This window comes from Sinohyriopsis cumingii, chromosome 11 (genome assembly GCF_028554795.1).
Source record: "Sinohyriopsis cumingii isolate HCF-2022 chromosome 11, ASM2855479v2, whole genome shotgun sequence".
Taxonomy (NCBI): Eukaryota; Metazoa; Mollusca; class Bivalvia; order Unionida; family Unionidae; genus Sinohyriopsis; species Sinohyriopsis cumingii.
This window is the reverse complement of record NC_142971.1, coordinates 27,424,207-27,439,684: the sequence shown is the minus strand read 5'-3', so window position 1 is coordinate 27,439,684 and position 15,478 is coordinate 27,424,207. Positions and strand designations below refer to the sequence as shown.

Below are 15,478 nucleotides of genomic sequence, written 5' to 3'. Positions count from 1 at the left end.
TTTATAACTTCTCTCTTTCATGCTATAATAAGTATATTAATGTATACATTTTCTGAAATGAAAATATAATGAATTATAATTCCAAACATTTTCTCAGAAGAAATATTTAAAATCTGCATTTCAAACATGTTAATTTTGTTTTCATTAATATTTGTGAACAAATATTTCTCTTCCGTCTAAAAAGAAATTTATGCTAAATTTTGTGATTATATAACTAGGTATATGTTCCAATAACTGTTTCATGGATATTTGATAAGACATTCTATTTTTATGTTATAGGTATTATTTTTGTTATCATGCTGTTCTTCTGTTTTATCATCATCATCATCATCATCATCATCATCATCACTTTTTGGTGCATTATAGGAATTTAGCTCCAGGAGGAAGGAGGAAGAGGTTCAAGAAATGAGGATACAGGAGGAGCGTAACTTGAGACAACGGCAGAGAGAGAAAGAGGAAACGATGCAGACTGCACAGAGAATGGTAAATTAATGGATAGTTAGAAAGATTATGTAGATCTGGCATCATTCCTTTGTGTAATGAATGTACCAACTTAGAATTTAACTTGGATGCAAAACTTCAAAGACAAAACAAGCTTTGAGTATCTTAACGAGAGGCATTAATAATGTCAGAACAGTGAAGAAAAGATTATACTAGTAGTTGTTGTGCTGTATGACAGCAGGGGTCACGCTACCAGGCAAAGTGGGTGACTAAGTCACCTAAAAAAATGACAACCTCTCCTTTTCTATAAGGTGAGCAAAAATGACTTGGCCTTATGATGTTTTAGATGTACATTGAGTGATCGTAGGTTCTGAGATAATAATGAGGACTTTGTATAGTGCCTAATCTTTAGAAGCTCTGAGCGCTTTACAACATTAGACAACACCTATAAGATAAAAAACATATATAATGATATGATGCTCCCTTGCTTTAGCCAGTTATTTCTGGTGTTATATGTAGCTCAAGGCAAAATGGTAGGGATCAAGCCATCAAATAGCTGGTGTTGATTTCAATTGCGCCAACAAGCAAACTCTTGCACATTCACAGGTATATGTTTTGATAGCTGATTGACCATTAACCCCTTCCATAGTAAGTTATAGCAGAGATGTGTTATATATGTCTCTGGTTATTGCAACTGTCACTGGCAAATTTCCACAAGTTATCATTTGATGATAAAAACATACAAATTTGTGCTCCGAAACTTAAACAATAGTATGTTGTTGTTGTTGTTGTGGGCTTTAATGCCATTTTTCAGCACACAATAGGCTATACATGGTGGCTGGTATTAATGGTGGAGGAAGAACCAGGGAAAACCCTGCAAAGATCCACTGACCCACGAGAAGTTACTGGCAAGCTTTCTCACATACCAACTTTGGCCGAATCCAAGACTTGAACCCATGGAGACAGAGGTGATATGGCAGTGATCCATAACAGAGAGCGCTTTAGATCACTTGGCCACTTGGGGCCTCAGACAATAGTATGTAAATAGCAGTTTGTGTTTTAAGAACAGAATCTGAGACCTGAAGATTTTAATTGCAACAAGCGCATTATTTTCTTCATAAAATCAGATTGAAACCATAAGTGATCCTGTCAAGGGGAAATAATAGTGGACATCACTGTGTCTTGGAAGTACCACTTTGTTGGATCATCTGTTTTCGTAAACTTTTGGGCAAATACATTTTGGAAAATATTCATTTGAGAAATCAGTCTAAATATTATGTTATTCAAGATTTAGCATAAAAATGCATTTATGTAGGTCCCAACATACAGACAATGTTTTGTTGTGGAATTCAAGAGCACCTGTAAGGTCAAAATGGTTTTCACTCATTTTTGTAAAAAAATATGAGGAAAAATGCAGTAAATCACATAGTATTAAACCAATGCCTGAAATTACTACACATATGTAGACATGTAATAAACCATAAATTTGTAATCCTATTAATGACCTGTTGTAACGAATCTAGAATGAGAGTGGTTACATTAAGAGAGCCCCTCTTTTGAAAAATAGACGCACTTCCAATGTTAACTGTTTCATTTCAGTTGTAAAGAGGGTTTTAGTTCATTCATAGAGTGACATTATTGTTTCATTGTGTTATCTATGAATAATTAGGGTAATGTTTTATCAGCAACAAAGAAATTGAGATGAACAAAATGGGATAAAAACTTGTGTGCATTTGCTCATGTACATGTTACAGGTGTTGTTTCAACATGTGTTCAGATTTTTTTCAACTGCCATTTATGGTGAACTTCCATCAAGTAAAAAAAATCTTGTTTAAGGATAGTTGATTAAGCATTTTTACTAACTTGCAATTACAATACTGTAATCTAGCCACTCCTGTCAGTTACAATGTATAGCCTATGCAGTGCTTTTAGGTCATATGGTCAAAATACACTGCATATGAATATGATAATTTTTATATGCATACAGAATGTGTTTATAATATACATACAATTATTGCGCTGTACTATGGCGCCCTGTGAAACCCTGGTAATTGTTGCTCTGTACTATGGTACTCTGTTATGCTGGTAATTGTTGCTCTGTACCATGGTACCCTGTGTTATGCTGGTAATTGTTGCTTTGTACTATAGTACCCTGTGTTATGCTGGTAATTGTTGCTCTGTACTATAGTACCTTGTGTTATGCTGGTAATTTTTGCTCTGTACTATAGTATCCTGTGTACTATGGTACTCTGTTATGCTGGTAATTGTTGCTCTGTACTATGGTTCCCTCTGTTATGCTGGTAATTGTTGCTCTGTACTGTAGTACCCTGTGTTATGCTGGTAATTGTTGCTCTGTATAGGGGGCTCTAGACAGAGGTAGTACCTTTGTTGTCTGGCAGCTGCATTCTCTGAGTGGATGGATGCACTGGTCCTCATCCGTCTCCCAAATCTCTCATGTCTGCCTTCAAGAAGGAATTATTCCTGGCATACCCCGGTACATCGCTTCATCTGGTGGGCCAAATGACGTTGAGGGGGTGATGTTAACACTGCATCACTAGGCATATGAACTTCTACAGGGAAGTCACCGGCTAGGGCGGAAGGTCTCTACAGATCAATCATCAAGTGTTCGGGACCAGGGCACACCATATATATTAGTGGATTGCAGCTGTGGTGGACCAGCTATGGTTTGAAATAGCAGGGAAGGCAGATCTCTTCAGTCATGGTTGGCCATCTGCCTAGGAGAGGGAATCTCCAATATAAAACCTACAACCTGCGGACCTCGCTGTCACCATCCTGGCTTGCTGGGCCATGGCAGATGAACCCCAGGTTTAAAGGGTGGGGCCAGTTTGTGCAAACTGCATTCCACCTAAAGCTCCATTGTGCAGGCATGAAGGAACTGTCTACTGTTTACGTTCGACTCTATCAAGCCGTGCAGCAATGGGAAAGGGGCGAAAACAGCAGGTGAAAGATGTCACTGGAAGCCGCAGTCCCAATCCTGCATGCAGGCGACTCTGGCCGTTGGTCGTCTGGTGTTGATCTGGAGATGACACCATCACCTGGAAACAGCCTGAGTGACCAAGCAGCCTTTTCTAGGGACAGCACTGCTTGCTCCACATGGAGAGGGGCCTAGAAAAGGTGGCCTAACCAAAGCTCGTCTCCTTACCCCCCCAGTTGGCCTGCCGCAGCCAACGGGCACTTTCAGATGCGGTCGAAACTTAACAGAAAAAAACAAGGCATGCCCCACCTGATTCACATCATGGCAAAAGACTAAAACTGGCTTGTTGGAACATCAGAACAATGCTAGACTCAACCGACAGCAACAGACCAGAACGAAGCTCTGCCTTAATCGCACATGAACTCTCTCACCTTGCTGTTGACATTGCTGCACTTAGTGAAGTCCGCCTTTCAGAGGAGGGAAGTTTGAGAGGAATCTGCACTGGATACACCCTGTACTGGTCAGGAAAACCAAAAACTGAAATCTACTTTCAGGAGTCGGTTTCATGGTCAAGGACTTAATCGCCACCAAGTTAACATACCTTCCCACTGGTCACAATGACTGCATCATGTCCATGCATCTCCTGTTAGGGAACCAACAACATGCCACAGTGTATATGCTCCAACACTCCAAGCAGATCCTTTTGAAAAGGATAAATTCTACGCTGACCTGCGCAGACTCATCAAGAGTGTCCCAGAGAGCGACAAATTAGTCATCCTCAGAGATTTCAATACAGAGTGGGCTGAGACTAAGAAGCCTGGAAAGCCATCCTTGAGAAACATGTCATGGGTGGCTGCAATGACAGTGGGTGCCTGCTTCTTGAATTTTGTGCAGAATTAGAGCTCACCATCACAAACACCGTATTTTAGCAGAAAGACAGCCTGAAAACTACCTGGATGCATCTTAGATCAAAACACTGGCACCTAATCGATTACATCATAGTACGCCAGAGGGACTTAAAAGATGTCCTTCATACCAGAGTGATGCCCAGTGCAGAGTGCCACACAGACCATTGTCTTGTCTGATGCAAGCTTGACTTCCACTTCAAGCCCAGGCCCAGACGCCAAGGAGGTACCCTGAAAAGGAAGCTCCAGATCAAAAACCTGTTGTCTGAAGACGTCAAGGCAGATTTTCAAGAGAGCCTGCAGTCTTGACTTGAAGAACTTAATTTTCTGCCAGATCTACCTCCGGAGGAGTTATTGAATCACATGAACGCTGCCATTCTGCAAACCTCAGAAGAAATCCTTGGATTCACCACTAAGAAAAACAAAGACTGGTTTGATAAAAACAACCAAGAAATCCAAGAACTGCTTGCCAAAAAGAGATCAGCTTACCAAACCCATCTTGCACAACCATCCTGCCCACAGAAGAAGCAGCCTTCCACCTTATCTGCAGCTCCTTCCAGTGCAGTCTCTGAGACATACAAAATGAATGGTGGACAAAGCTTGCAGAAAGAACCCAGCTGTACACTGACACTGGTGACTATAAGGGGTTCTGCGAAGCATTGAAATCAGTGTATGGTCCTTCCTTCCAAATACAGAGCCCCCAACAGAGTGCAGATGGACAAGAGCTACTCACTGACAGGGAATCTATCCTGAACTGCTGGTCAGAGCATTTCCACGCCCTCTTCAGCACTAGCCGTACAGTCCAGGAGGCAGCTATTGATCGCATCCCACAACAGCCACCTAAGATGGAACTTGATGTGACACCCACACTGCAAGAGACTGTAAAAGTCATAGAACAGCTGAAGACAGGAAAGGCTGCAGGAAAAGATGGTATCCCACCAGAGAGGTGGAAGAGAGGAGGCCTAGCATTGCACACCAAACTCCACGAGTTCTTCCTTTGCTGCTGGGAGCAAGGGAAACTTCCACAAGAGATGCAGTCATCATCACCTTGTACAAAAACAAGGGGGAAGAGTCTAATTGCTCAAACTACCTAACAGAGTCAGTGTGGCTTCAGAGCCAATAGGGGCACAACTGACATGGTGTTCGTCCTGAGACAGATCCAGGAAAAATACAGAGAACAAAACAAAGGACTCTACATGACATTTGTGGACCTGACGAAGGCATTTGATACGGTGAGCAGAACTGGTCTGTGGAAAATCCTTGCAAAGCTTGGCTGTCCTCCTAAATTCCTTACTATGGTCATCCAGCTACATGAAGACACGCTTGGTCAGGTCAGAAACAGTAACGACCTGTCACAGACTTTCCCCATTGTAAATGGCATGAAACAGGGCTGTGTTTTAGCCCCCACACTGTTTTCAATCTTCTTCCGCATGATGCTCCAAAATGCAACAGAAGACCTTGATAATGAAGATGGTATCTATATCCGATTTTGGACTGATGGCAACCTCTTCAACTTAAGGCGACTTCATGCCAACACCAAGACCTTGGAAAAACTGATTAGAGAACTTCTCTTTGCAGATGCCACTGCCCTTGCTGCCCACATGGAAGCTGCCTTACAGCGCATAACATCTTGCTTTGTAGAAGCTTGCCATCTCTTTGGTCTTCAGGTTAGCCTAAAGAAAACTGAGGTACTTCACCAGCCTGCTCCCAAGGAAGAGTACTGACCACCAAGCCTCTTCATTGACCAGACAATGCTGAACGTTGTCCACCAGTTCACCTACCTGGGCTGTGTGATATGCTCTGATGCCAAGATCAACAACAGACTAGCCAAGGCAAACAGCACCTTTGGCAGACTCTATAAACGAGTCTGGGACAATGCCAGTCTCAAGAGAGATACAAAGATCAGTGTCTACAGAGCTGTCATACTTACCACCCTCCTATATGGCGTCGAATCCTTGGTCATTTACAGCCACCACCTCCGCCTCCTTGGACGCTTCCAAAAGCACTGCCTCCGCACCATCCTCAATATCCACTGGAGTGACTTCGTCACCAACACGGAAGTCCTCAAAAAAGCAGGGATAACCAATGTTGAGGCCACGCTCAAAAAGATACAGCTTCGCTGGGCAGGGCATGTGTCCAGGATGGAGGATCATTGCCTGCAAAAGATTGCACTGTATGGTGAGCTGTCAACTGGCCACCATGATAGAGGGGCACCTCGAAAGAGATATAAAGACACCTTGAAAAAGACCCTCACCACCTGTGGCATCGATCACTGCAAATGGGCATCACAAGCTGCTGTTCGTGAAAGCTGGCAACATACAGTTCACCAGGCTGCTGGCACTTTTGAACAAAACAAACAGGCCATCTTGGAGGAAAAACGATGGCGAAGAAAAAACGGGGGACCATCGGCAGCAACCACCACAACCCAGACATTCCCCTGCAGCCTCTGTGGATGGACATGCCTGTCACGTATAGGGTTCGTCAGCCACCAGCATGCGTGCAATAGACATGGACATACCCCTTCCTAATCTTCGCAAGCGAAGTCAAGCCAACGCCCTGTGTTATGTTGGTAATTGTTGCTCTGTACTATAGTACCCTGTGTTATGCTGGTAATTGTTGCTCTGTACTATGGTACCCTGTGTTATGCTGGTAATTGTTGTTTTGTACTTTGGTACCCTGTGTTATGCTGATAATTGTTGTTCTGTACTATGGTTGTTGTTGTTGTGTGGTTTAATGCCATTTTTCAGCACACGATAGGCTATACATGGCGGCCAGTATTAATGGTGGAGGAAGAACCCGTCAAAATCCCATAAAGAACCACTGACCCACAAGAAGCTACTGGCAAACTTTCTCATATACCCACATTGTCCGAATCCGAGACTTGAACCCACGCAGACAGAGGTGAGATGGCAGTGATCCGTAACGGAGAGCGCTTTAGACCACTCTGTCACTCAGGGGCCCCCCTGTACTATGTATGGTACCTTGTGTTTTGCTGATAATTGTTGTTTTGTATTATGGTACCCTGTGTTATGCTGGTAATTGTTGCACTATACTACATTACTCCATGTTTTGCTGACAAGTGTCATGCTGTACTTAAGTATTCTATGTTATACAGTCTAGCAGTTGTTGCTCTGTACTACATTATATTAGTAATTTCTGCACTCAATGTATTACTGTAATTTATGTTACTTGCTTATGTGGACAATTAAGAATGCAACATCAATAATTATTTCATTCATTTACAAGGTAACTATACTTAAAAATGTATAAACAAAGAAACAGTCAGATATATATGCGTAGCATCAAAATATTATTTTTAAATATATAAACATGATTTGTACTCATTTTTATTTTAATCCCGGATATCATTTCTTCCAGCTTTTTCAGAGAAAGTTAGATGAGGAAGAAAAAGAAAGGAATGAAGAATTAAAACTAGCTTTAAAGCAAATTGAGGTACTGTTGCTATTGGATACTTGAAGATAATCCTAATATATTACTGGCAAGAAAAAGCGGTATCCTTTAACAACCTATATTATTAGTACATAGCCTTTAGTTCCTTAACTTGTTTATATGCATTTATACCATAATTTTTTATATACTCACTTAAAAGCTGAGCCCAACAGCAAACTACATGATATTCAAGCAGATCTGCGTCTATGCAGTTTGTTAATAGTAACCTGTAGAACAAACAATGTAGTCCCTGACCTGCTGACACATTATGCAGTGACAGATCAAGGTCTATGTTGTTTGTAGTTGGACTTAAATAAGAAAGTAAAAGATACTTAAGCATATCCTAACAAGACCATTTTTGTTGGTCTGTATTTACAGCTGATTTGCTTGCATTATTTACAATTCATCGTTGAAAATTGAAATGTGGATGCTGTTTAGAAAGTGGTTGTTAGGAACAGTTACTCTTTGAATGCTTATAAATATATATTGACTTACTTGATTTAATTGTAATTAAGGTTTACCTGTTGTCTAGCTTTTAGTTATTTATCTTCCTTGTAGTTTGTCAACCATCAAAAACTAAAATGATGTTCATTAACAAATGGTCAATTTTACACTTTGTATTTCAAATCAGAGCTTTGCTGATTTTCCAAGATGCAATTTGTGTAAGGTTAATGAATCTGCTATACAGTTATACAGCTAATAAAAAAGAATTATACATTGTTTGCAAAGATCAAATGTTTGCCTAACTTAATGGAAAATTTTAAGTGACACATATTAAGTCATTTGAATACATTATCTGTTTTTTTAAACCCTTTTTCAGAATGAATAATTATATATAAAAGTATTTGTTGTAATTTGTAAAATAATTTTTTTGACAGCTTTCTGCTGTTTATCAAATACAGCAGTTTACATGTAATTATTAAGTGCACGAAGTTCTCCTTATGAATATTTATATGCAGATTAATAATTAATTTGATTCTGGTCAGTTAATAGTGTACACAATTTATAGGTTATGAAAAATACAATAATATTGACAGTACGATAATCTGAGCAGATAACCTCTTAGAAAGTGAGTTTTTCCACAGTATTGATTCCAGAAGTAGAACAAAAGTTTTAAATTCTATAAATATATGCTGTTGGAGGCTATCTGTATAAATGCACACATAGGACCGAACCTGGTCTTGGAAATATTTTTACCTCAAATTTACCTGAGGAAGGTTTTTATGACATGATTCCCAACAAGTGTATCTTTTCAACAGCATGTGTTGTTTCAATATTTGACTGCAGCTTATAGCTGAAAATTGTATCCTTGATTAATTAGGAATTGTAATGGACTATGTGTATTTAATATTAGGAATTGTAATGGACTATGACATTTGCTATGTTGTTGGCATTTAGGTTGTATTAACATCTTGTACATTTCGTGAAAGATTTCATCCCTAAAGTTAAACAGTTAAGAAACAAAATACATTCATCTTTTTATATTTGATTATGACAAATCATAGTTAGATACCTGTTTTGTTTTTTTTTAAATTACTTTTTTGGAACAGTCATGGATTATTTTGATCAATGCTTTGAACAATTATTAAACCACTGAAAATATTTATTGAGAACATTGTTCTATTCAGAAAGAGACAAGACAGCTAGAGATTCAGACTCAGAGAGAAAAAGCTGAACTAATGCAGATCTGGAAAGAGATGGCAAGAAAAGAGGAGGAGAAAAGGAACTCTTCAGCTCTTTTAATACAGAGAATTTTCAAGGGCTACAGGTATTTTGGATATGCATCTTGGGTTATTTTTTTCTTAAAGTCTTGCACTTACAAATAGGCAGGTAGGTACCATACACCATTGTTTAAGTTATAATATATTTGTAGGTTTATCTGCAGGAATAAAATGTGAACCAAGCACGAATCATTAGCAGTATTATTCTGTCAAGCTCAAATTATTTGAAGCTTTTTTTATAAGTATTTTCTCAGTCTTTTTGAATTCACATAAGTTTATACATGTAATAAAATACCCTTTTCATTTTGGAGTCATATCAGAGTTGACGGTGATGAAACCTGATATTTGATACCAAGTTTTGCTCTACTGCTATGCATAACCAAGGCAGTGATTTCCCTGATGCAGATGTCATGTGGCTTTCATGCATAAAATTGGCCAATCACGACTAAATTAAAGTCCATTGTGTCTAAATGGATGTTGTATGCAACAGATCATGGTTTGCCAACAAAGTATAATATCGTTTTAATTAGTATTCTCCTGGTCTTGATGCACTTCAAATATCCAGTTCATGGAAGACAATTCTCTTTGGTAACTAAAGGCATCATGGCTGCTACAGTATTATATTGTTCAACAATGAGCACACACTTTTGATGAGTTTTTTCAAGTTGTTAAATACCAGCCAAGGTTGCCATTACAGATGCAATGGTTCAGAGCAAGCTAGCAAGGTAAAAATTTCTTGACCACTAAATCATTTGTAGTGCCTCATTCACAGTTACAAGCACCCATTAAGACCATAAGAACTGCAATATTGAATTGGGTGTGCACCAAAGCAAAAAATCTAGGACTCAGTTATTACTAATGGTTTCTGTATGATACCGATACCAGTTTGATGACATGATGTTTACAACCCATTTACAATTTGATCCATGAGCTTTAGAAATCAACATTAGTTTGCAGTAGTTATTCAAAATCTCATAGTGAAAGTCTAAATAGGCTTTATTTGCAGTCACACTTAAAGAAATCTGTCAAAAACATCAACACTGGTTGGGGATTACAAACTTCTTAACATTTTGCATATTTGTCAGTAGTATATGTCGTTTAAAAAATGGCATTACAGCAATCATTTTACCAGATTTGATAGAATTGCAAAAGCACATGTATGTAGTTCTGCTGATGACTAAAATACACCCCACTCAAATACCACAGCACCACCCCTCACCAAAAAACCCCAATAAATATCTAGGAGTTTCCATATTTTTCTTTCAAATTTCACATATACTTTCCACATATTCTTTTCTTCCTTTGACTCCCAAAACTGTGCTTTTGACCCTGAATTTACCAAAGGAGAGGGTCCATATTACTCCCGGTTATAAAATCATAGGAAATGCTGAAGTAATAAACTGTTAAGATTTTTTTTATTATTTTGAGACAGAGATTTAGAAATTTGTTGGAGATTTAGATTTTTAGAATAATCCCTGAAACAAGGATTATATATTTGTACATGACACCTTGAAAAATGTACAAATCTGCACCAACCTTGCATTGTCATCTTCAAAAATATCTTGATACTGGCTTATCATTGGAAGATCTATCAAAAGAATGAATCTGTTACATATCAGGTAATCTTGACATATATAATTGATAAACTTTTCAGAGTGAGAAAGACCCATGCCTCAGTCCTGATAGAGAAACAGAAAGAACGAAGAAGACAGCGTAAGCAGAACCAACAGAGAGAAATAGAGGAACTGGAGAAAAAGGTACAGGAGGAGGTCAAGATACAAGAAGAACTAAAAAGGTAGTTACAGTTCTGTTTACTTCATATGTTCATCATGTGGCAAAGAGAATCTTTGGTTATACAGTTTTGAATGTACATTACATAAGGCACATTGTCTAATAATTATTTTCAGTTGATAAAGTTCTGAATGAGGGTTCAATTAATAAAGTCTTCTTTTTGGAGGAATGTTCCCAAACAGACAAACACAGGCCAGGTAAGATGTGTGAAGAAGGACTAAAACAGACACACACAGGTCAGGTAAGAAGTCTACTTGTGGAGGAGTACTGAAACAGACAACTACAGGACAGGTAAGATGGGTATTACATGCATGTATTAACTGTTGTTTTGGATATTCTGACAGTAGTATGAAAGTGCCACTTTTGCCTTATTTACTACACTATGGATCCCTGGAAACCTGTCCTCACCTCTAACCCAAAGACAAGTTATCCTCCATGTGGTATATAGCTGTTTGATCACCTTGTTTTTGAGGTGCCGCTAGAGGTGTTGTTGTTGTTGTTGTTGTTGTTGTGGGGTTTAACGCCATTTTTCAGCACACGATAGGCCATATATGGCGGCCAGTATTAATGGTGGAGGAAGAACCCGGGAAAACCCCGGAAAGAACCACCGACCCACGAGAAGCTACTGGCATGCTTTCTCACATATCTACATTGGCTGAATCTGAGACTCGAACCGGCGCAGAAAGAGGTGAGATGGCAGTGATCCGTAACGGCGAACGCTTTAGACCACTCGGCCACTCGGGGCCCCCGCTAGAGGTGTAAACACACACATGATGTGAGAGAGCCAATCATGGGAATTAGAGTCTCATACAGATGTCAGTGTCCCCATAGGGTAACGAATAAGGTCAAATAGTGCATTTTTCCTACTACACACATTTTTCTACTACTCTAGTCTGCAGTTATTGTAAAAAAAATAAAAATCCTGCAGAGAAAGTGAGTGGTATACTCACACAGGCAAGTTGATGAAATTTTTTTCCTGAATATCCTGATAAACTGGTTAACTTGGGAGTGGTCCTAGAAATACATTGGGCAGATTTTCAAGCAAAGAAAAATAAAGAATTTGCAGATTATAGTACGTGAAAATTATAGTGCATGAAAAAGTGGTCACAAAAGAGGGATATTAATAATTCACCCATTGAATATGAAAAGTTTGATAATTCTAGTGATACCTGCTCCACCTGTAATGACAAAGATGTTTCAGAGCAGGCCAATTAAACAGACACTTCAGGGCCATAAGTGTAAGAATGGCACCCTAACTCAATTTATTTACAGAGCACATTACTGCACTACAAGAGAGTAACAGTGCAAGTATATGATACATTTTTTAGACGCTCTCCTCAGGCATAAAGTGGATGAAATTCATGGTGGGAGGCTCAACATTATTGGGTACATGTGGCAGTTGCCTGACAAAATTTATGTTGCTGTCATACTCAATGATGACTCATTTGTGCTTATTTAGACAAACCTGTTTTGAAAGTTTTCCTGAACACCACAGAAGGTTTTTACTGTGGTTACTCTGAGATAACCAGGGTCATTTTTTGGCAAGGCACGCTAACAGAAAATGTAGCAGTGTTTTCATCACTTAGATAAACACTTGCATGTATGTAAATAGGAAGCTCCCTGTTAATAGAATGCAGAAGCTCCAAGGAATTGGGATGCAGCAACCTGCCTTGGAAAATATGCACCCTGTGGCAGACAATGCCATTTTGAGTACTGTAGAACACACATGCAAATATTACATGAAGGTCAAGGGCACGACCTTTAAGATTATAGTGTAGATATGTTTTCAGCTGTTTACAATTTTTCTTTTTAATATTTTGTCTGTTTGTTCATCCATTCATCATTCACACTTTCAGTATTTTAAGTATTCCATCACACGTTCCTACTCTTAGCTTTAGAGCAACACAAAATTAAAAAATGAAAATTAGTCACCTTATAATTTATCACATATGTACTTTGTCCACATGTCTGGTGGCCTAAGTGGTTAGAGCATTTGTCCTGTCATGCAGGAGGTTGCAGGTTCAAACCCTGGTTGAGTCATACCAAAGACTTATAAAAATGGAACTAGCATCAGCCTCGCTTAGTGCTCAGCATTTAAGGCCAGTGTTAGGACTGGTTGGCCTAGTGTAAGGTTAATGTGACAGAGCTGGACAACATGCCACATATCTGCATCATGCTCTCCCAGTGTTGGACATTACTATAAACTGCCACGCTGCAGACATCTTAGCGATATGACTCAAACTGTTAATACTGTGTTTTAAAAAAATCAAATTGAAATACACAATTTTGTGACCTGTCTTCAGGGTCAAGGTTACATCTCAATATTTTAGGTTTGAGTAGCATTTTCTATTCCTCTATATAATTTATGAGTAGGTTAGATAAATGGAATTTTTTATATATATTTGTATTTGTCACTAAAAGATGTGTTCCACATTTTGGATCCTATCTGCAAGGTCAGTGTCACAGTCTGTATTTTATGTTTTTTTTAAATTCTACTTTATGTCTTGAAAGCTGATTGTGATTCAAGGATGAACCATGTGCACTTATGTTTCTCGATTTGATGGCATCTCATGTATCACAGTCAAGGCTTAACTTCAAGAGCATTATTCATCAATTTCTTCCCCTTTTTTGCACTTTTACTTTTATTCACTGTGAGCCATGAAATTTGGTTACTTTCCATGTGTGCCTGGTACATATACAGCTCTGTCTTAAGGGTCTCAGTCAGATTTCATCACTATACATTTGGTGACCTCACCAAGGTTGTCAGGGGGCACAAATTTACTGAATTTGCTTGACTGTTACAATTTACAAAGGACATTTGGGTTAAATAATGTGAAATTGCATACCAGATTCTAACATATCCATCATTTTCTCAGAAAGGTATAGAGTTAAATGATATGACTTAAGCACAATGGAGATACTTTATAATATACAGGCATTCTTTTTCTTTGACCAGCTCCAAAAATGACCAATGTCAAGAAATGTCTCAGATTACACTCAGTGCTGCAAAATAAACTTGAAACAAAATGAACAAAACTATTCTGGTTTTGTGAGCAGCTTTTAATGGTATATTTCTTTTTAGACAGAAACTAAAAGAAGAAAGAGATGAAGAAGAAGAAAGTAAGAGAAAAGAAACAGAGGATAAACAAAGACTGGAAGAAGACAAGAAAAGACAGAAGCAACTGGAAAAACAGCAGAAAGAGGAAGAGAAACAGAGAAAGAAGGAGAATGAACAAATGAGAAAGCAAGAAGAAAAGAGGCATAAAGAAGAAGAAAAAAGAAGGTTGGAAGAGGAGAAAAGACAGAAAGAGGAAGAAGAAGTTAGAAAGAAAGAAGAAAGAAGATTAAAAGAAGAGGAAGAAAGAAGAATGAAAGAGATGTTGAGAAAAGAAAGAGAAAAGCAACAAGAAGAAAGAAAGATAAAGGAGGAAGAGAAAAGAAAAAAGGAAGAAGAGAGTAAGAAGCAGGAAGAGTTGAAGAAACAGGAGGAAGAAAAAAAGAAAAAGGATGAGGAAAGAAAGAGAAATGAAGAGGAAGAGAAAAGACAAAGGGAGAAAACTCAAGACAAATCAGATATTCCTGTCACTACACAAGAACATTCCTTTTCACAACAGAACATCCTGCAGTCAATACCATTAAAAGTCTCTGATTCCCCACAACAGAACTTTCCTGAGTCTCTGCAGCAAAAGTCATTGGAATCATCACCACAAAAATACCTTGAGTCATCACCAAGTAAATGCCTTGAGTCCACACTTCAGATGTCCTTAGAGTCTCCTCCACATAATTCTCAGGAGTCTTCACCTCAAATGGCACACGAGTCCTCACCTCAGAAAACTGTAAAGACTAAGGCAAGGTAAGCCATTTAAATCTTACTGATAAACAAGTATTTAATCAAGAGATATGAGGAAATTTCAGAGAAAGAAATATGGTTTGTGATAAGATATGAAATAATTATCTCCTGCTATCCTGTTATATGAAAAGGAAAAGTTACAGAACAGATATAATTGATTTTTTAATATGATTTTAAGATCAGATATATCCCATTCTTTTTCAGACCTAACCAACTGTCCATATCTGACTGACTTTGCATGGAATGCTAGTTTATTTAGCTTAATGCTTGTAACTGCTTAGAGCTGGATTTGCTATGGCATTGGAGTTTAAAGCCAATGCTTTAGAGTACAACTTCTGGTAACTTTGATGACAGGCTTGCATAAGCCACAGCCATCCAATCTCAA

The 15,478-nt window shown here is 38.5% G+C and overlaps 1 protein-coding gene across 4 annotated transcripts in view; it reads left to right on the top strand.

The window, feature by feature from the left end:
- The window catches only part of LOC149787815 (leucine-rich repeat- and IQ domain-containing protein 1-like), a 160,288-nt gene that overhangs the window by 28,241 nt on the left and 116,569 nt on the right, over nucleotides 1-15,478 (top strand). For all 4 annotated transcript variants that reach the window (XR_016424108.1, XM_089974026.1, XM_089974028.1 and 1 more), the window contains exons 7-11: nucleotides 367-483; nucleotides 7,660-7,734; nucleotides 9,360-9,499; nucleotides 11,107-11,247; nucleotides 14,326-15,096. Coding sequence is in view for 3 of the 4 variants with exons in the window: in XM_089974026.1 (XP_089830152.1) it covers nucleotides 367-483; nucleotides 7,660-7,734; nucleotides 9,360-9,499; nucleotides 11,107-11,247; nucleotides 14,326-15,096 (1,244 nt within the window). In the remaining variant the exon portion in view is untranslated. The remainder of the gene's footprint in view (nucleotides 1-366; nucleotides 484-7,659; nucleotides 7,735-9,359; nucleotides 9,500-11,106; nucleotides 11,248-14,325; nucleotides 15,097-15,478) is intronic.